This window comes from Oncorhynchus mykiss, chromosome 1, assembly GCF_057628025.1.
Source record: "Oncorhynchus mykiss isolate SJ-2025 chromosome 1, ASM5762802v1, whole genome shotgun sequence".
Taxonomy (NCBI): Eukaryota; Metazoa; Chordata; class Actinopteri; order Salmoniformes; family Salmonidae; genus Oncorhynchus; species Oncorhynchus mykiss.
Window position 1 is genome coordinate 67,507,143 of NC_143022.1, and position 22,816 is coordinate 67,529,958.

The following is a 22,816-nucleotide window of genomic DNA, read 5'->3' on the forward strand; positions in this document are numbered from 1 at the left end:
ACCAAAATAGAGAATTAAAAGGATCTCTAAGGTCAGGGCGTGTCACAGGTGTAAATCATTTTCCCTTACCTTTGCCTAGCTAGGTTCATTGTTTACTAAGCTAGCTACATGTCTTAAGCTAAAGTGTACATCATGAGTTGAATATGGCCAGTGTCAGTAAACGTCTGCAAAGAAGTGTAATGAAATTGTTTCCAGCAGAGTTGGTTACGCTGTTTTCGTGTTATCCATGGGTGAACAACTCATCGGCCAGAGCTAAACGCTCCGAGGGTGAAACAAGATGGGTGGGGCTAAAGCTTAAGAGGGTGTGAACGGTGCTGATTGGGTGTAGACAAAGAAGAGCTCTTCACTAGATAACAAAACATTCCAAGGCCATTTTCTCAAAAGTGTGTTACAAGTTTATCAACTTTCCCATTTTGTTCCTCAACAATGCATTATGATATACAAGTTTGTACCTCTACGTTTATCCAATGTAGAAAAAAACACAATTTCGAATTTTGCTAAATAAGACCGAATCCAGGTGGTGAGTCACATTTGTTGCCATGCATATCCTAGAATACGCCAAAATTTAGTAAGAAATGTACACATGGCTGATAAATGAGGCTGTGTTTACATAGGCAGGTCAATTCAGATATTTTGCCAGTTATTTGCGTATCTGGTATCCTGTCTAATATTTTCCCTAATGAGTAAACAGCAAAAAAAACATATGGAATCTGATGATTTTACCACCTCAACATGTGGATCTGTATCCTGATACAAACCCAATCCTTCATATGTGACCTCTGTCTGGACGCATTTTTTTTTACCATGACAACCACCCACATTTAAAGGAACACTGACAGGAAATGAGCATTGCTCCTGGGTCATTCTTGAATGGTGGTGGTAAAATGCAGTCCCTTGACTTTGGCACCATATAAAAACACTGTAAAATATGAAGACCATGACAAATAATACATTTTCCGTTTTATCTAACTGTTATTTAATAAGAAAACATACACTGTGTGTACAAAACATTAACAACACCTGCTCTTTCCATAACAGACTGGCTAGGTGAATCCAGGTGAAAGCTATGATCCCCTATTGATCCCACTTGTTAGATCCATTTCAATCAGTTTAGATAAAGGGGAGGAGACAGGTTAAAGAATGATTTTAAAGCCATAAGACAATTGAGACATGGGTTGTGGATGTGTGCCATTCAGAGGCTGAATAGGTAAAACAAAATATTTATGTGTCTTTGACACATGGTATGGTTGTAGCTAGGTGCCAGGAGCACCGTTTTGGTGTTAACCAACAACACTCCACCAACAGGTCTTCACCCTGACTCTTTTCTGTCACTATGTACAGTAGGCTACAGCCAGCTATAGAGTGAAAGAGCATGGCTGCTCAGAGGACGGACAGACAGACGTGTAGCTTGCGAGAATAATCTAGTAGTATGGTTCAGTGGTGGTCTCAGGCTAGCACCTAACGCAGTGAAAACTCGGACAGTGTTCTGACCAACAGGTTTTGAGCTTGCAGCTGGTTGGCTAGTTTGTTCTAGGCTAAGTTTCTCCGCTCACCCTATATAGATCTAGCAACTGTGACGATCTCAAAAGTACGGAGTCGGGACATGATTAGGAAGAGGTGGCCTGCGTTCTCTGTGAGGAGCCTACATGGTGTGTGTGTGTGTGTGTGTGATCGCCGTTATTTTCAAAAGATGACTGATGTCCACACTGAGATTCAGCTGGTCCATCAGTGCTATTTGTCCATCACCCTCAGCCTTACCGCACCTCGACACGATAAACAGACGGGGGTGATGGACAGCACCTGTCAGCGTTTGGACTCGATGAGAGTGCAGACTGCTCTGATTATTTATGGAAGGTCACTTAAAAAAAGATCCATCGGTGAATTATTAAATGAGAGTCGAACAAGGGGCTTGTTTTGTTTTGCTGCATCATTGACCGCATATGTCCATGGCAGACAAAAGAAACACGCATAGATATCAACAGCATTGTTGACGAACCCGCCTTTTGTCTGTCTGGATCATGTTTAAGCTATTGCTAACCCCATTTGTGTAAGTACAAAATGGTAAGGGACTATAATAATAGAAACAGAATCAAAATGGGTGTCTAATGTAATGGTGTGGTCAATCATGCCTCAGTATATTTTTTCTTCTCATTTGCACCCCAGCATCTCTACTTGCACATTCATCTCCTGTACATATACTGTATCACTCCAGTGATTAATTGCTAAATTGTAATTATTTCACCACTATGGCCTATTTATTGCCTTACCACCCTTATCTTACCTCATTTGCACACACTGTATAAAGGCTTTTTTTTCCAATTGTGTTATTGACTGTATCTTTGTTTATTCCATGTGTAACTCTGTGTGGTTGTTTGTGTCGCACTGCTTTGCTTTATCTTGGCCAGGTCGCAGTTGTAAATGAGAACTTGTTCTCAACTAGCCTACCTGGTTAAATAAAGGTGAAATAAAAAATTAAAGTATGTATGGACGTTGTTATTTTTCTCTAACATCACGTATTGATCTTCTGTGTCAGTGTATGTCACCTCCCACTACACAGCTTCTATCATCTGACCTAGAACATTGTCCGAATGTTAAATGTCTTTCTGAAAGCAACATTTGTCCAAGCAGTTGTGTTGAATGAATCAATACTAAATAAGGTATCACAAGTCTAGCATTCATTCTCATTCTAAATCAATAATAGTTGTGGCCTGAGGACTAGTTGTTGTAATACTGTTTGCATTATTTTTGCGGGGAGTTTACACTCCATTTGATCCCACATGTGTTGCTGTGCTTCTGGTGAACAGCAGTGGGGAGGTGAAAGAGAGACCAAGTCCCGTTGAACAATTGGCAGGGATTGAAAGTGACATGTTGACCACGGATGTCTGGCTCCCCTCTCCTCTGGTTCACAGAAACTTGTGAGAGGTAAGAGCTGAGAGGGAGACATGGTGCAGGAGTGAAGGGGGGGGGGGGGGAGAGGAGGAGGGAGGCCTCTCACTCTGTCTCACTCTCTCTGTCTCTCTCTCATTGTCTCTCTCTACCCTTTTAGTGAATCGAATTCATCAAGGTCTAATGCAACCCAGGTGTCCCTGATGGCTATACAGGCCAATTTAATCCACAGCAATAGTCCACTGTCAAGTTAAAGCATAAATACAATATGGTGCAGGGGACACACTCTGTAATATAGCCATAATGAAGGAGGTAATGGGACCTTGTGACATCTCATACTTTCCATAATATCTGGTTCAATGCAACCTGGGCTAATAAGAATGGGATTGGCTCACTGATACATGCATGGAGAAATGTATATATCAACACAAACACAGATTGACATTTGATTGTGATAGTGTATGGAAAAGAAAGAATAGAAAAGAATAGAAACCGTGGAACTGCTTTTCTCTGAGAATTAAAAATTGAGACGGGATTAAGACTATCTTATCTAATGTTTTCCTTGTAATGTCTGTGGATGTACTATGTTATATATGTGCTTTCTGTGTATCTCCTCCTTTACAATGGTATCGTTCACGTTGATTCAGAAACCCAGAAAACTCCTTTTAAAAATATATAATCTTAATAATCAACCGTGTTCCTTGTATAGCCTGTGGATGTACCACGTGATGTCATCTCACAGATGCTAATGCTTGCTGAGTTTGCCCTGTTCTGCAATGGTTTTGCACGTCATGATTCAGAGACCCAGACATCATCACCACCAATAATTGCTTTTAAAAATATATATTTTAATCCAGTACAGACATTAGTTTTTCTAACAACTAGCATGCATGACCTGCAACTCATGACGAAATAGTTACACCAAAAACACAGCAGAACAATTCTCAACGTGCCACTGTAAGTACAATACAACAAACACTGTCGGAGGTGCATGATAGTCCGGGCAAAAATGAGAAAAATATATAAATTATACTTATTTGTCCACATTTGGACTGCTTCTTCAACTTATCAGTATATCAGTCATATTCGTGTCCAAATCTCTGATGTGTTCTTAAAAATGTTCCTCTCCCTGTATTCTCGAAGGCGAGTTACCACCCCTACTACCTGCTCATGTATCCTGAAAAAAACGGAACATTGTCATATTGCTTTTGTGTGTGCAACGTGTATAGGCCTACAGTTTGTGTGTGCATTTGTGTGTGTGTTTTCGTTTTACTATCCTTGTGGAGACTCAGCCCTTATTCATACAAACCTTCATTTTCCGGCTTTGTTACATTCGTTCCAATAGGCCAGTGAACAAGACCATGAAGTGTGGCAATGCGAGATGAATTTGTACATTATGTATTTGTTGAGACTGACTCATGCAATATGATCAGGGTCTCTGCTGTACCCGGCATATGGATATTATCACATTATTATTATTACTGTTCAACTTATTCAATGATGGTGCTGCACAGAATGGTGAACAAGAGACGTTGTCAAGATACATTTACATAAGTTTGAATACACCTGAAACGTATTACTACATCTACTGTAACCAGTTCTAAAGTCAAGTGTTACAGTATCTTGTGCTACAATATTGCTGACTGTAGACCCATGCTTTGTGATGTGATCCTCATTGTACAATGCTTTTGTGTACAATGCAACGATATTTGTCGGCGCTAATGATGAGCAGAGCTACTCGGATTCACTGGACCCCTTCACAGAGTCCCATATACATTATTTCTCGACATACAATGTACAGTCACAGTGTGTTGAAGAAAGAAAGGATTTTTTTGTGGACTCATCATAAATATACAGTCTCTCAGTGTCCCAGTAGAGCCAGCAGGGGGCCAGCTGCACCAAGCCTCATTAACTGTCTTTGTTTTGAACGGAAATTTCGCCATCGAATCTGCTCAAGAAGAGAACGAAAAATGTACAGAAACATAGAAAGCAATACCCTCTCAGCAGTTGCCATCACAGGGGCTTCAAAGGGGAAAAGAGCTACAGATTAAAGCATTCTGACGGTAGCCAGCTCTCATCTTCTAAGTCTGGCTCTTCTGGGTAAGAGTAGGACTCGGCACCTGCCCCCTCTGACAACCGTGATAATGCAGGTGGTGCACACTCAAGTTGTACAACTGATGTGCAGCGCATTTGGCACAGCAGTTGTGATACAACAAAGAGTACATCAGTTGTACCAGCTGAGTGTGTACGGGCCCCCTCTAATACAACAAACTGTTAGGTAGCTGATAATAATTAGGCCTACCAGAACAAAAATAACTCACGACTCGAGTAAAGTGGGAGGGAATCTGACAAGCAAATACTACATTTACAGCCACGATTTCTAGCTTGCTGAATTGTTAATATTTAATCACTGTCAACAAGCATTTAATGTTCTTGTCGTAATGATGGAGGGGACTTAAAGAATTAGCGGTTTTCGTGCTGAAAGAATCTTGTATTGTAGTGGAGAGAGGGCTAACGGGAGGATTAGGTGGCCATGATTGTATAAGAGTCAGGACCTTGGTTTAAGGGCACCCTTTGGGTGGCAGTTTCCCCATCACAGCCTAAGGTATTGAGGCGGGAAGAATGCCTCTCACTGGCCCTCTAACACCACTTCCAACAGCATCTGGTCTCCTACCTAGACATCAATCAGGCCTGACCCTGCTTAGGCTCAGATGAAAGCCAGCAGAGAGAGGCAGTCTGGGTAGTCTGTCTGCTTGCCATACATTAAAGTATTATGTCCCTCTTTTGTGCTCCGGTTTCGGACATGTTTCCTCTATTTTTACTAATACATACAAAGTTAACCAGAGAACCTTTGTGGTTACAGCTGGCATCTTTAAACTAACAATTATCACAAGAAGTTTGTGAGTAAGAGAAGATGCATCTGTATAAGAATGGAAAGGGAGGATGTAAAGGCAGTGAGGACTGGAGGTGGGGGGGAGGGGAGTCTTCTGTTGGCCTACATGGGACAGACTTTGTTCTCTGGGATCGGTAGCTGGGCGACGGAGCTGCACTCGCTCGGGGACTCCTCCTCATTCTTAGGCTGAGCATTGCCGCAGACCGGGATGCGGGCGGCGATGGCTGACATCTCGCCCCCCGTGCAGCTCTCCCCCGTCATTCCCGGTCGCTGCGATGTTGCGTTCATGTTCTCTGGCGCAGGCTTGCCGGTAAAGAGCTGGATCAGACACTTCCTGAACTGGACAAAGGTCAAAGGCCATTAGAACAGCCAATCGAAAAGAAAATGTCAGAAAGCCAGTGTTCCTTCAGTAAGAAGGGGGATAAAACATTTTTAAACGGGAATGAAATACATTTTATTTTTGGACATGTAGGCTTCTGATTGGTGCCTTATGAACAGTACCCAGGTGATAAGGTGATAGTCACTTATTGCCTTGCAGTGTGATATCTGAACTGGCAGGATACTGTAGCTCCTCATAAAAAGAAGCAGATAAGCGGTAGACAGTTACATGGCTGTGCAGGTAGGAGATATGCATCATACTTATCAAGAGATGTTCAGCACATATTGCAACACTGCCATTGGTTTTTGCTATTTGTTTAAAAGACAGATAGGATGGAGTACTGACCACCATCCTCCTGCTGAAGAAAACACATCAATGGCATGCCAATTTTGTCTAAAAGGGTGGGAGAGAAAAACTCTAAAAAGCTCTGAATCATTACTTGTTTCCACATTACCCTGCAGATAAAACTGTTACGTGACTGACCTTTTTTGCAAGCTTTTTCTGTCCCAAAAGCAGATTCCAGGAAAACCCTCAATGTATCGCCCCCCCCCAGCAAATTCAAGCATGACCTGTGCCACTATTGAAGTTTCCATTTCAACATAAAGTCCAAGCTAATGCATCTCACCTCTTTACTTTCCCAAAGGCTGCTGAAAATAAACACTATGGCCGGGTTTTCAATTCAATCGCGGGTTGTAGACAATGCTGCTTTTAAAAGGGCATTTCACATTGAGACGACATATCCCACTGGGAACAGACGTCAGTTCAACTTCTAGTTATGATTTACATTTGGTTGAGTTTTCAGCTGATGTAAATTCAACGTGAAATACCTTTTATAAAAAAAAATCACCATGTCATTGGATTTATGATAAAAGTTTGGTGAGAAAAAAAGACTAAATGCCCTTACTTACGTTGGTTACTTGTTGCAGATCCAATCAGTTTTCAATGTTGATTCAACGTCATCACATCATTGATTCAACCAGTTTTTGCCCAGTGGGATGCTGCGTTTGCAGTGAAAGCAATCTCTGCGAACGTGGGAACATTGCCTTTAAAAGTTGCATTGACTTACAACCCACGATCGGATAGAATCCTGGCCTATTCTCAAATGGATGTTCACTTCGCAGTGTTTTGTCCACTGACATCTTTAAGGCTTTAGCAGAGAACACATTTGAGTGTTTGTTTGACAAATGTGTTTGCTTGATGTTCCAAAAAAAACAAAAACAAGAAAGCAACTATGGCACATTATGTGTCATACCAAGCATAAGGTCATAAATGTGTGAACTTAATGGAACTATGAATGGCTTGAGAAAAATAATGTCAACAACACTTTTTTCTGTCCCATTGAAAGGCTATTCTGGAGGCTAGATGGTTTTCCAAAATGAAGAAGGCAAACATCATAACATTTCACACCACTCAGCTAAGTGGAGAACACATTTCAATTCCCATATTTCTGTGCACTGGACATAGACAGCAGGATTGTGTGTCAGAAGAGCTTTGTTGAGTGGTACAGTGGTTCTGTATAGCTCAGTTGGTAGAGCATGGCACTTGCAATATCAGAATAGTGGGTTTGATTCTTGGGACCACCCATGTAAAATGTATGCATGGCATATATTATTATTATTACTAATACTCATAATAATATGCCATTTAGTAGTATTATGGTACAGAGCAGGATGTACTGGCATTCTCCTAAAAAAAATGTTTTCATCTTGCCACATACAGTGCCATGCAAAAATATTCATCCCCCTTTGTGTTGTTTGCTATTTTGTTGCTTTACAACCTGTAATTTTTGGGGGGATTTCATGTAATGGACATACACAAAATAGTCAAAATTGGTGAAGTGAAATGAAAAAAATTACTTGTTTCAAAAAATTTAAAACGGAAAAGTGGTGCGTGCATATGTATTCACCCCCTTTGCTATGAAAGCCCCTAAATAAGATCTGGTGCAACCAATTACCTTCAGAAGTCACATAATTAGTTAAATTAAGTCCAACTGTGTGCAATCTAAGTGTCACATGATCTGTCACATGATCTCAGTATATATACACCTGTTCTGAAAGGCCCCAGAGTCAGCAACACCACTAAGCAAAGGGCACCACCAAGCAAGCAGCACCATGAAGACCAAGGAGCTCTCCAAACAGGTCAGGGACAAAGTTGTGGAGAAGTACAGATCAGGATTGGATTATGAAAAAAATATCAGAGACTTTGAACATCCCACGGAGCACCATTAAATCCATTATTAAAAAATGGAAAGAATATGGCACCACAACAAACCTGCCAAGAGAGGGCCGCCCACCAAAACTCACAGACCAGGCAAGGAGGGCATTAATCAGAGAGGCAACAAAGAGACAAAAGATAACCCTGAAGGAGCTGCAAAGCTCCACAGCGGAGACTGGAGTATCTGTCCATAAGACCATTTTAAGCCGTACACTCCACAGAGCTGGGCTTTAAGGAAGAGTGGCCAGAAAATGCCATTGCTTACAGAAACAATTAAGCAAACATGTTTGGTGTTCGCCAAAAGGCATGTGGGAGACTCCCCAAACATATGGAAGAAGGTACTCTGGTCAGATGAGACTAAAATTGAGATTTTCGGCCATCAAAGAAAACGCTATGTCTGGCGCAAACCCAACACCTCTCATCACCCTGAGAACACCATGAAACCTGTTTCAGTCTTCCAGAGATTTGAGACTGGGATGGAGGTTCACCTTCCAGCAAGACAATGACCCTAAGCATACTGCTAAAGCAACACTTGAGTGGTTTATGGGGAAACATTTAAATGTCTTGGAATGGCCTAGTCAAAGCCCAGAACTGAATCCAATTGAGAATATGTGGTATGACTTAAAGATTGCTGTACACCAGAGGAACCCATCCAACTTGAAGGAGGTGGAGCAGTTTTGCCTTGAAGAATGTGCAAGAATCCCAGTGGCTAGATGTGCCAAGCTTATAGAGACATATCACAAGAGACTTGCAATAATAATGAATAAACTTGAATAATAATGGTGAATTCATTTTTTTTTTCAATCTTCCAAAAATAATATTTTGCTTCTTCAAAGTGGTAGGCATGTTGTGTAAATCAAATGATACAAACCTCCCAAAAAAACATTTTTATTCCATTTTGTAAGGCAACAAAATAGGAAAAATGCCAAGAGGTGTGGATATTTTCGCAAGCCACTATATGGCCAGGGACATGAGTACACATGATGTAATGCTAGCAGAGTGTACTGAGTCAAGCATTCCTCTGCAATGATCCCCTTCTCAGTGCAGTAGCTGCTTGTGTACAGTGAATTTTGTGCTGAGGCCAAATAAAGATCTATATGTCTCTCTGTAGTAACTTTCTCTTTCTCTCTAACTTACTCTAATAGCCTTCACAACAAGGCTCACGGGTCTTCGTGCAACAGTCAGAAGTACACCTCCAAACTCGCAGAGCCAGGGCTGAACAAAGCACACCCCAATCAGCTTAGAAAAAGAGAGATGGGAGAGATGAGGAAGGGAAGGGGATGCTCCTTGATAATGCACTAAAGTAGCAGGCCTGTCAATCAAGTAATTCCCAAATGTTAATTCTCTTCAGGCTTCACAATGCTTAAATCATGAGTATGTGCCCCTCTGTAGGACTGGGCAGATTACAGTCCCAAGATGCCATATAACTTATTTTGTATATAATGTTTCTGCCACCATTTCTTATGACCGAAAAGAGCTTCTACATATCAGGATAGCGATTACTCACCTCGTACTGGAAGATTTTTTTTTTTTAAAGAGTCGGACACAAAGGATTTACTTCAGACACCCAACAAGGCCCTCATCCCCATCATACGAAGGAGAAAGAGACCGGTAGGTCGGGGTGCCTTGTAAGGATCCGTTGGCGAGTGAGTAATCTGCCTTTACCATCAGTCCTATTAGCCAACGTACAATAATTGGATAACAAAATAGAACTACGATCAAATATGTTCAACAATTAAATATTGTAATATCTTATCTTACCAAGTCGTGGCTGAACGACAACATGAATAACATACAGCTGGTGGGTTTTACGCTGCATCGGCAAGATAGAACAGCCGCCTCCGGTAAGACAAGGGGCACGAAATCTAATAGTAAGGAAGTCTTGAGGTTTTGCTCGCCTGAGGTAGAGTATCTCAAGATAAGCTATTACCCAACTATTTATCAGGAGAGTTTATCTATATTCTTTGTAGCTGTCTTTACAACCACAAACCGATGCTGGCCCTAAGACCGCACTAAATGAGCTGTGTACGGCCATAAGCAAACATAAGCAAACATTCACTGCACACAAGCAGCTGCTGCATAGAGTTGCCCCCCCCCCCCCCCCTCCTTGGGTTGTGCCGCTGCTCCAGTTTCAACTGTTTTGCCTGTGGCTGTGGAACCCTGACTTGTTCACTGGACGTGCTACCTGTCCCAGACCTGCTGTTTTCAACTCTCTAGAGACAGCAGGGGCGGTAGAGATACAACTTATGATCGGCTATGAAAAGCAAACTGACATTTACTCCTGATGTGCTGACCTGTTGCACCCTCGACAACTACTGTGATTATTATTATTTGACCATGCTGGTCATTTATGAACATTTGAACATCTTGGCCATGTTCTGTTATAATCTCCACCTGGCACAGCCAGAAGAGGACTGGCCACCCCTTATAGCCTGGTTCCTCTCTAGGTTTCTTCCTAAGTTTTGGCCTTTCTAGGGAGTTTTTCCTAGCCACCGTGCTTCTACACCTGCATTGCTTGCTGTTTGGGGTTTTAGGCTGGGTTTCTGTACAGCACTTTGAGATATCAGCTGATGTAAGAAGGGCTATATAATACATTTGATTTGATGAAAACGCTCATCCAGAGGTGGCGCTCCTAGTGTCCGGGGATTTCAATGCAGGGAAACTTAAATCCGTTTTACCTAATTTCTACCAGCATGTGCAACCAGAAGGGAACAAAAAACTCTAGACCACCTTTACTCCACACACAGAGACAAGGCTGTCCTTTGCCCTCCATTTGACAAATCTGACCATAATTCTATCCTCCTCATTCCTGCTTACAAGCAAAAACTAAAGTTGGAAGTACCAGTGACTCGGTCAAGAAAGAACTGGTCAGATTACGCAGATGCTAAGTTACAGGACTGTTTTGCCTGCACAGACTGGAACATGTTCCGGGATTCTTCCGATGGCATTGAGAAGTACACCGCATCAGTCATAAATAAGTGCATCAATGACGTCATCTCCACAGTGATTGTACATTCATACCCCAACCAGAAGCCATGGATTACAGGCAAGATCCGCACTGAGCTAAAGGGTAGAGGTGCCGCTTTCAAGGAGCAGGACTCTAACCCGGAAGCTTATAGGAAATCCTGATATGCCCTCTGACGAACCATCAAACAGGTGAAGCGTCAATACAGGACTAATATTGAATCGTACTACACCGGCACCGACACTCGTCAGATGTGGCAGGGCTTGCAAACTATTACAGACTACTAAGGGAAGGACAGCCGTGAGCTTCCCAATAATATGAGCCTACCAGATGAGCTAAATTACTTCTAAGCTCGCTTTGAGGCAAGCAACACTTATGCATTCATGAGAGCATCAGCTGTTCTAGATGACTGTGTGATCACGCTCTCCGTAGCCCATGTGAGTAAGACCTTTAAACAGGTCAACATTCACAAGGCTGCAGGGCCAGACGGATCACCAGGATTTGTACTCTGAGCATGCGCTGACCAACTGGCAAGTGTCTTTACTGACATTTTCAACCTCTCCTTAACTGAGTCTGTAATGCCAACATATTTCAAGCAGACCACCATAGTCCCTGTGCCCAAGAACACTAAGGTAACCTGTCTAAATGACTACCGACCCATAGCACTCACGTCTGTGGCCATGAAATGCTTTGAAAGGCTGGTCATGGATCACATCAACACCATTATCCCAGAAACTGTAGACCCACTCCAATTTGCATACCACACCAACAGATCCACAGATGATGTAATCTCTATTGCACTCTACGATGCCCTTTCCTACCTGGACAAAAGGAACACCTATGTGAGAATGCTATTCATTGACTACAGATCAGCGTTCAACCCCATAGTGTCCTCTAAGCTCATCACTAAGCTAAGGACCCTGGGACTAAACACCTCTCTCTGCAAATGGATCCTGGACTTGCTGATGGGCCGCCCCCAGGTGGTAAGGGTAGGTAACAATCCATCCGCCGTGCTGATCCTCAACACGGGGGCCCCTCAGGGGTACTCAGTCCCCTCCTGTAATCCCTGTTCACTCACGACTGCATGGCCAGGCATAACTCCAACACTATCATGAAGTTATCCGATGACACAACAGTGGTAGTCCTGATCACCGAAAATGATGAGACAGCCTATAGGGAGGAGGTCCGAGACCTGGCCGTGTGGTGCCAGGACAACAACCTCTCCCTCAACTTGATCAAGACAAATGAGATGATTGTGGACTACAGGAAAAGGAGGACCGAGCAGGCCCCCATTCTCATCGACGGGGCTGTAGTGGAGCAGGTTGAGAGCTTCAAGTTCCTTGGTGTCCCCATAACCAATAAACTAACATGGTCCAAGCACACCAAGACTGTCATGAAGAGGGCACGACAAAACCTACTCCCCCTCAGAAGACTTAAAAGATTTAGCATGGGTCCTCAGATCCTCAAAAAGTTCTACAGCTGCACCATCGAAAGCATGGTTGCATCACTACCTGGTATGGTAACTGCTCAGCCTCCGACCGCAAGGTACTACAGAGGGCAATGCATACGACTCAGTACATCACTGAGGCCAAGCTCCATGCCATCCAGGACCTCTATACCAGTCGGTGTTAGAGGAAGGCCCTAAAAATTGTCAAAGACTCTAGCCACCATAGTCATGGACTGTTCTCTCTGCTACCGCACCGAAAGCTTCTACCCCCAAGCCATAAGACTCCAGAACAGCTAGTCAAATGGCTAGCCAGACTATTTGCATTGTCCCCCCCCCTCTTTTATTTCCTGTTTACTATCTATGCATAGTCACTTTAACTCTACCTTCATGTACATATTACCTCGACTACCCTGTGCCCCCCCTGTTTATAGCCTCGCTACTGTTATTTTTAAAAAAAATGTTTTTTTAAATCTCTACTTTTAACTTAACACTTATGTTTCCTAACTGCATTGTTGGTTAAGGGCTTGTACATAAGCATTTCTACACCTGTTGTATTAGGCACGTGACAAATAAAAATGTGATGTGATTTGATATGGCACAAGAGAGAGACTATGGCATGCCAACCATTCATCACACAGCCACAGACAAGACTTAATTTGCTCAATTATTAATCAAAAACTTCTGCCTGACAACTGTGATCTTTGGGGACTGTGGTTCCTCATTTGTATTTTGAGGGACTGACCTTGTGAGATCATTGCTCGTTCTTTTAAGAAATATCAAAGGATAATGGTAGAACGTTCCCCCTTGACCTTGCTGTGACCTGTGTATGATATACTTTGAACCTGTCTATGGTATAAATCTGCTTTACTGTACAGAAGTCATCCATTGTAGGAAGCCTCCTATGTCTCTTTTGACACTATTGTGTAACTTCCACACAGACCCCATTGCTTAAGGTCAGTTGACTTTTCCAACTGTCCTACATCTGAGGTATGTTGATGCCAGGATCTGCCTGCTAGCTTTCCTTATTTATATTTATTCACATCCCCTGCTCTTTTATAAATACAGTGACCTATTTACAGGACAGATCTAAAGTGGAGCAACCAGTCAGATGGACCGGCAGAATTCATGCACCCACCGGGTGACCAAAATCTCCCTGACCAATACAGTATACTATACAGGACAGTCAACCAAGTACGTACATATGTTCCGTTTTTTTTTTTACCAAATCAAAAGTTTTTAGATACTATTTTTGTGATTTTCCTTGGTTTTGAAAAACGTACCCCACCACAGTGATAGACATCCTCAGGCTCCTTTGGCAACACGAGGGCATGCAGAAAACAAGAATAAATGCCCTTATATCAGAGAGAATACTATTTATTTTGGTTGTCATAGAAGCCATCAGTCCCGAGAAACCATCAGTATCACCACAATGGGAACGAGAAAGCACGCGCATGAGGCTTTGTAACAACCATTTACATCAAAAATATAGATTTGGTTAAAAATGTGTTATTTAATGTCTTTCATTGACCAAATTCATTGTGGCTTTGTGTAAATCTAAATCTACAGTGCACTCTGAAAGTTTTCAGACACCTTAACTTTTTCCAAATTTCATTACGTTACAGCAATAATGACAAAGCGAAAGAAAAGTTTTTAAAATTTGTGCAAATGTATTTACAAAATAAATGAAAACAGAAATGACTTATTTACATACACTACCGGTCAAAAGTTTTAGAACACCTACTCATTCAAGGGTTTTTCTTTATTTGTAATATTTTCTACATTGTAGAAAAATACTGAAGACATCAAAACTATGAAATAACACATGGAATAATGTAGTAACCAAAAAAGTGTTAAACAAATCAAAATATATTTTATATTTGAGATTCTTTGAATAGCCACCCTTTGCCTTGATGACAGCTTTGAACACTCTTGGCATTCTCTCAACAAGCTTCACCTGGAATGATTTTCCAACAGTCTTGAAGGAGTTCCCACATATGCTGAGCACTTGTTGGCAAAATGAGGACATGAGTTCCTCTGTGGAGATGGGAGAACCTTCCAGAAGGACAACCATGTCTGCAGCACTCCATCAGATGGAAGCACCTCCTCAGTAAAAGGCACATGCCAGCCCAAAGGACTCTCAGACCATGAGAAACAAGATTCTTTAGTTTGATGAAACCAAGATTGAACTCTTTGACCTGAATGTTAAGGGTCATGTCTTGAGGAAACCTTCCACCATCCCTACGGTGAAGCATAGTGGTGGCAGCATCATGCTTTGGGGATGTTTTTCAGCGGCAGGGACTGGGAGACCAGTCAGGATCGAGGGAAAGATGAACGGAGCAAAGTACAGAGAGATCCTTGATGAAAACCTGCTCCAGAGTGCTCAGGACCACTGACTGAGGCAAAGTTTTAGGACAATGACCCTAAGCACACAGCCAAGACAACGCAGGAGTTGCTTCGGACCAGTTTCTGAATGTCCTTGAGTGGCCCAGCCAGAGGCCGGACTTGAACCCAATTTAACATCTCTGGAGATAGCTGTGCAGTGACGCTCCCCATCCAACCTGACAGAGTTTGAGAGGATCTGGAGAGAAGAATGGGAAAAACTCCCCAAATACAGGTGTACCAAGTGTGTAGCATCATACCCAAGAAGACTCAAGGCTCTAATCACTGCCAAAGGTGCTTCAACAAAGTACTGAGTATAGGGACTGAATACTTATGTAAATGTTTTTTTAATTGAATGCATTTGCATAACAAAATGGCTTTGACATTGTGGTGTATTGTGTGTAGATTGATGAGTAAAATGTTGTTTTTACAAATAGGCTGTAGTGTAACAAATTGTGGAAAAAGTCAACGGGTCTGAATACTCTGTATATTTCTCTTTAAATGAGCAGAGAGAAATCAAGAACCACTGATAATAATATATTTATATATTTTTTGTTTAACCTTTATTTAACTAGGCAAGTCAGTTAAGAACAAATTCTTATTTACAATGACGGACTACCCCGGCCAAACCCTAAACCGGACGACGCTGGGCCAATTTTTACGCCGCTCGACGGGACTCCCAATCATGGCCGTTTGTGATACAGCTTGGAATCAAACCAGGGTCTGTAGCGACGCCTCGAGCACTGAGATGCAGTGCCTTAGACCGCTGCGCCACTCAGGATAATAAGAATAATACATTGTTTAACGCATATCCCATTCTCAATGTGCAGAATATCTTTTGGTAATTGCAAAAAAAACTGGTACCTCCCTGCGGATCGAGGAGCTGATGTATTTTTAAAGCAGCCAGCCAGCATGGACAGTTCTATATTTCACGTCATTTATTCATACACCCTACATTATTTAAGGACAGGCTAACACCCCAAAACAAACAAAAAAGAACTGTCAGCTGAGTTTTCCTCAAAGGCTTTCATCCCAGGACTAACAATTGATGATGCCTCTCAGCTCTGTGTCAGTTGAGTGAGACTTGCCACAACCTGGCAGAGAACTGGTGGGCATTTTTCCTCCTGAAAACTGCCAAATTGTATTTCCATTCATATTGCAGAATTCAGAGAATTCATAAGCAACAGGCCAGGATTAAATCAGATCAGCAGTAACCCATGTTAGCCGACAAACGCATCATTTTACATTGCTTTTGTTTAGGCGGTGTCAGCGGTGTAATTGCGTTAGAGCTGTCAAATCGGTAATTTGCTGCTCTTGTGGTAATTGTCATGAAACCACACCTGTCCTTAAATCCAACCCGTGTTAGATGTTCAGAATGAGAAAGTGTAGGCTACATAGAAATAACGATACCAATAATAGGGATTTATAGAAGCCTGACCGAGGTGTAGATTATATCACACATTCCAGTGTTCAAATTTTGTAATGTAGCTGCATGGGATTTCTACTAATGCAATTCAGTGCATCCAATGGCATGTCCGCGATAGGTAATGCCAGGAGCAGCTTGTGGATATGACAGCTCTAACACAGTTACACCTCTGACACCACCGAAACAAAAGCCATCACAAACTATGTTACTGTTGATCTGATTGTATCCTGGCCTTATTCACAGTACACCTGGGAATGGTTGTCTAAAACCTTGGACAACAATAACAACAGCAATATCACGGTTCCATACGGTGTAAGCCTTCAGTGTAATTAACAACTCAGAGAATGTCATAAGTAGCCATGCGTTCAAGGGGGGAAAGAGGGAGATACCTGTTTGTTCATGAAGACGTAGATGACTGGGTTGTAGACTGCGGCCGTCTTGGAGAAGAAAGCGGGCGCGGCAGCCAGTCTGGGGTCCAGGTAGATGGTGGGACAGGCTGTGACAATGATGGAGAAGGCTGCGTAGGGTGTCCAGCCCACCAGGTAAGCGACGATCATCACCACCACCATGCGGCTCACCTGGCGCTCCGGTTTCTTGGCATTACCCAGCCTGCCATGGGACACCTGAGGAGTGACGTGACAACAAACAGCTTAGGTTATTGAGCTATAAAGTCTGTTATGTAAGTTTGTTTAAAGACTTTAAGAACTGACCTGAAAGTCTTGAATACACCAGGACATAATGACAGGACAATTACAAAAAATATTCCCAAGCATGTGCTTGCTAGTCAACCAAGGACTACTTTGGTTCAGTTGTATCCTCTCCCGGTAGTGCCAGTATTCTATACATGGAAACTGACCTTCCTCAGCTTCTGTAGGAGCTTCCCATAGCAGTAGATGATCACCCCCAAGGGCATTATGAAGCAGGTCACAAAGAAGGTGATGATGTAGGTGTGATTCCAAATGTTGTTGGAATACCTGAGGTCAGAGGAAAGTAGATCATAAACATTTGAATTACATTTCCACCATTTTCTACATGGCCCAGTCATATTATGACAATGTTAACTATTCTTTTACAGGGGATATCTGTAGTTCACACAACAATTTTTGCCATGCCCAAATGCCACTGCAATTAGAAAATCCCAATGCTATTCAAGAATGACCCGTGTGTACCTAAGTGCGTGTATGATACAAACAGGAGGTTGATGTTGCTGTACATCCACAGTATGTTTACTATAGGATGTGTGCCCTCTGCTCTCTCTGTTGCCTCTCACCAATTGGGCTCGCAGGTGGTGCCGATCTTACTGACGGTGTAGCTGCACCAGCCGAACACAGGAGGGATAGTCCAGATGAAGGAGAAGGTCCAGACGAACAGCAGGCCCAGCGCTGCATGCTTCCCCCTCAGACGGACATTCCCCAGAGGCCGGCAGATCACAAAGTAGCGCTCGAAGGACAGGACCGCCAGGGACCACATAGCCACAATCCCTGAAAGAAGGGTATTATGAAGGGTAAATACTGTTTCAAATATGTTTTATTGTGGAACAGAGTCAAATGTACAAGTTTATAAACACGATTGAGGGCTCCCTTTGAAATATAGAAGCTAACAGTGAAATGCATGGAAAATTCAAGAAAAGGGGCTAACTAGAACCCTAAAAGGATTTTAGGCTGTTCCTGTAGGATAACCCTGTCTGATTCCAGATAGAGCACTTTTTTGTTCCAGGTAGAACCCTCAAATAACCCTTCGGTGTTAAGGTTCTAGCTGGAACCAAAAGGGTTCAGTTCTACCAAAGGGACAGCGGGAGAACACTTTATGATTCTAGGTAGCTCCTTTTTCAAAGAGTGCATGCACATGATATTCACATAGCATTGTGACAATGTCAGAGAAAAGGCAGCGCACTATGATTCCAACCACAATAGGATTTTGAGTTACAGTCTCAGCGAGAGTTATGCAAATGTGACAGCACTTAGGGTATAGCTACAGCAATTTGCAGGATATATATAATCCATGTAAGAGGTACATATTGAGGTACACTTACACTTAAATAGACTAATGATGCAGTAAAGGTACATTAGGCTGCCTCTTTAATAGAGTGAAAAAGCTGTACTTAATTACAGTATAATTCACTCTCAAAGGTTTGCTTATGTACTACAGTCTCTGGGGCAAGACTACAGTCTCTCAGAATTGTTGTTGTAGAAAAGCATATAAAAGGACCCAAATAAGTGCTATTTGGGTCACACGTGAAATAAGGAGCAGCCCCTATTCCTTTTGTGTAATTATGAAAAGTGCTCAACTCCATTGCTATACTAATAATATGCTAATGTTAATACAATACTGTTACTAGTGTAATGACAGTGATATTACACCGGTAAACTTATTATCAAGTTTTACCCTACTGCCCTTTGGTTCAAATAACTGTCTGAGAATGCTACAAAGGTATCTACAATCACTTTGATTTATTAGACAATTGGATACAACTATGTTAATAATTCATTCAGCTTTGTGCATTTATGGAACCTTCTTTGTTTGACCCCAAAAATGTCCAGCTGGGATTTTCTCAATGAGGATCACAATTGTTTTTAACTATGTCTGACAACTATTTATCCTGTTGGATCAGAACAGCAACTTGTGTATAGTCGATCTCGATTCTATTCCATCACGATCAACTAATACACACGAATCCCCAAAGACATATGAAACTGGGCAGGCAGCATGTTCTCTGAAGTCTAAATACTTCCCGGAAAGCTTTTGAAACTGCCACTCAAGTTTTTATTGAATGTCATACTCCCTAACCTAGACTGCCTATGCGTTTCCCTCGGACCAGCAGGGAAATAACCCACTACTGCGTGTGTGACATACTCTCTCCAGGGGCCTCACCTCTCTCAGCATGTCTTACATACAAACCAGCTCAAAAACAAATGGATTAAGGCATCATACTAAACAGATTACTGCCTTCTGATGTAATGAGTAGCTACTGTAGCTACTGTAGCCTACTTTCCCAGCAACAAAGTGTTTTCACTGTTGACTATTAGGCTATGTTGTGCAACAAAAAATGTGTGTGTTTCCTAAATTGGACAATGTTATCACACGATCCATATCTGTTTGTCATTTTGCCATCAGTTTTAGGTACATTTTTCACCGCAAACAAAGTGCTTTAAAAGAACTGCGAAATGCACTACAAATTATGGATGGCTTCTGTTCGGCTGTCTTAAAAAAAAAACTGTCTAAGAAACCAATCTAACAAATAAACAGTCAATCAAGTCTTTGACTTTCAAATGTTATTCTTTTTGCAACATTTTGGAATCTAAACAGCTCCAACACTGACACCTACAGTAAGTGTGAAATTACCCCAGCATCCAATTTATTCAGATACATAACCATGAACCATGCTGAACTTACCGAAATAGGTGACAGCAAAACCTTCCAAAACGCAAGCCCAATTTCCAAGGAAAAAATACCCTTTGGCGTTAGTTAGAAAACTTATGGTTCCACCGGTGAGTGACACAAGGAAGTCAGCGAGAGATAAATTAACTATGATATAATTTAAGGGCTGTCTCAGTTGTTTGAACTTGTAAGTGGCCAACATAACAGTGAAATTTTCAAAGAGAGACAGAGATGTTATAACAAACATCAAGGTAGCCAAAACTGCGAAATTCCAAGGTGCAAGATTTGTTATTGGACCAGTGAACGGATCAGCATGTGGTTTGTAGATCTCTGATGCCTCGGTATAAGAAACACCATTTACTGCAATTCTTAAAGTATCCATTGTCCATGTCCAAATAATTGCACGCGACCTTAGAGTAATATTAATATTGACCTTGGGGGTTATGTAAAGGGTCTGAGATTTTGTGGTCCATATGTCTCATTTTCACAACTTAATTTGGACTCTCATCCTCGGACTCGCGCGTAAAAAAACATTCGTTTGAAAAAAATGACTGGATCAACAGCCATCGCTTGAAATCTTTAATAGACTACTTGTCATTGAGTAGGTTGAACTTCAGATCTTGATATCCGCATTTTGAATGAAATAACCTATTTTGGACCAAAGCGACGAATCCACAGTTATTCAGAGTTCAAAGATATTCAAAGTGAGCCTGCATTCTCGAAAACAGCAACGGCAAATCAAAAGGGCAAAAGCAGTGCTGCAAATAAACGAACACTTTATAAATGAATGTGTGGGGGCAGAATCGAAGTCTTGAGAAGGCACACCAACAACTAAATAGGTGACTGATGAGCAGCATCTTGTATGCGCTTATATAACCGGTAGTCGACTCGCTCGCAACAACTCTTGCCCTCGAGGAAACGCAAAACCTAGCTACTTGTCAGATGTGCAAATGAGGTCGGTTTGCGACAAATCCGCTGACTTTCACTTTCATATTGTGAATATGCTTTTTTTATGCGTAATTTTGAAACTACAGGCATTTTGGGGCATTTCTAATTTAAAAATGTTTTTTATTGAAAATACTTTCATCAATTGAAATAGTTGTCATATTGTGGGGAACCGTAAACTTATATTGGCTGTGACCATTTTATTCGACAATACATTTTACTCCGTTTTCAAAACACTTTTCAGCAGTTTTCATTGCCATCGCATAACAAAACATTCCGCTTTAATTTAAAACTGAATGACAAACAGATTGGATTTTTTGATTATTTTATCTGTCTATAGTATTTGGTACTACCACATTTAAGAAATCATTATTTTAATTCCTTAATCCATAAATATGGGCCTGCGCTGGCTGTGCTTGTATACTTGCACGGAGGCTACCATTGCATCAACAATGCAATTTCTTGCTGAAATAGTTATTTTTTCTAATTTTGACAGTAGTTACACTGTAAAGAGGTTACCTTGAATTTGATAGTAGTTTACAGGCAGCTCTGTGGTAAATAATATTCTGTATTTAATATTACAGTACATCTACTGTAATATAAAGATGGTATCGAAGCAAGTACTGTGTAATGACACACAGTACAATACCATAAAATGTACTTTATTATACTTAAAAAAATAATAATGCTACCGTAATTGGAATGGATGAATGAAATGTATCGAGGGGAGGGGCTTGTATTTCAGTGTTTTACTGTAATTACAAGGGATTGGTGCAAGCAGGTTGGCTGCTAGGTAAAGTATTTACACGTTACAGCATATTATTTCATATTTGGTGTTTTATATCACTTGCACTTCTAGAGGCCTAACAAAGTCTTCCAAACTGGCAGCGACAACAGGAAAAAAGGACATGGCAAGATGCTCAACCTGTTAAGGTTAAGACTAGCTGCAACTCCAATCTTGCCTCATAAACAACAGGGGAAGACTAACAGTGAAATGCTTACTAACGGGCCCCCAAAAATTCAATAATGTAGAAATAATAACACAAGGAATAAATACACAATGAGTAATGATAACTTGGCTATATACACGGTTATCTAATCTGTCCCCTATACATTTTAAATTGATGGGGCACTATAATCACATAGGAGTTAAATTGTTACAGTATTCCCCCTCACCAGTGCAACAAATAAAGCCTCTTACAAGGCACGCTTCAAAATGTGTTAATAGGCCTGAAACAACAATTCCAAATCAAATCAAATTGTCACATGCGCCGAATACAACAACCTTACCATTCACTCACTGGTGCTGAAAAGGGTTTTGGTGCTCCCAAGATACTATATGATACTTTATTCTGATGGGGTGGAATTACAATACCATTTGAAATACAACAATTTTCCCACAATGCATCATCATTTAAGGCAGAGGTGTGGACCGAAGTCACATGACTTGGACTCGAGTCTAACTCCAGTGCCAAATTTGATGACTTGATTGGACTGGATAGAAAATAAAATAACTTGACTCGCACTTGGAGCCTCAAGATTCGGGACTCGACTTTGACTTGAGACTGATGACTTGAAGTTATCTGGCCAGGTTTTGTAACTCACTTTGTAGCACAGGTTCATAGTGGATTAGCCTACTCTCCACGCATCCAGTGACTGTAGCTGCAGGCAGCATTGTATAATGTAATTATGAAGTTGTATTTGGAATTTGTTGGTCAAATTAAATATTTATCAAATCACATTTTATTTGTCACAAGCACCGAAAACAGCAGGTATAGACTTTACCGTGAAATGCTTACTTACAAGCCCTTAACTCCATTTCTTGAACTGTATTGTTGGTTAAGATAATATTTACTAAAGAAACGTAAGTAAAAAATGTAATAAAAAGTAACACAATAAAATAA

General features: G+C 41.4%; 1 protein-coding gene across 1 annotated transcript; it reads right to left on the reverse strand.

Annotated features, from left to right (window-relative positions):
* Positions 1–3,713: 3,713 nt before the first annotated feature.
* On the reverse strand, positions 3,714–20,426 carry LOC110526867 (vertebrate ancient opsin). The gene is made up of 5 exons (XM_021608058.3): positions 19,983–20,426; positions 17,860–18,070; positions 17,446–17,563; positions 16,979–17,212; positions 3,714–6,118 (listed from the first exon to the last, which is right to left on the reverse strand). Exons 1-5 carry the CDS (start codon positions 20,347–20,349, stop codon positions 5,882–5,884), a joined length of 1,167 nt encoding a protein of 388 aa, XP_021463733.1. The 5' UTR covers positions 20,350–20,426; the 3' UTR covers positions 3,714–5,881.
* Positions 20,427–22,816: the final 2,390 nt, after the last annotated feature.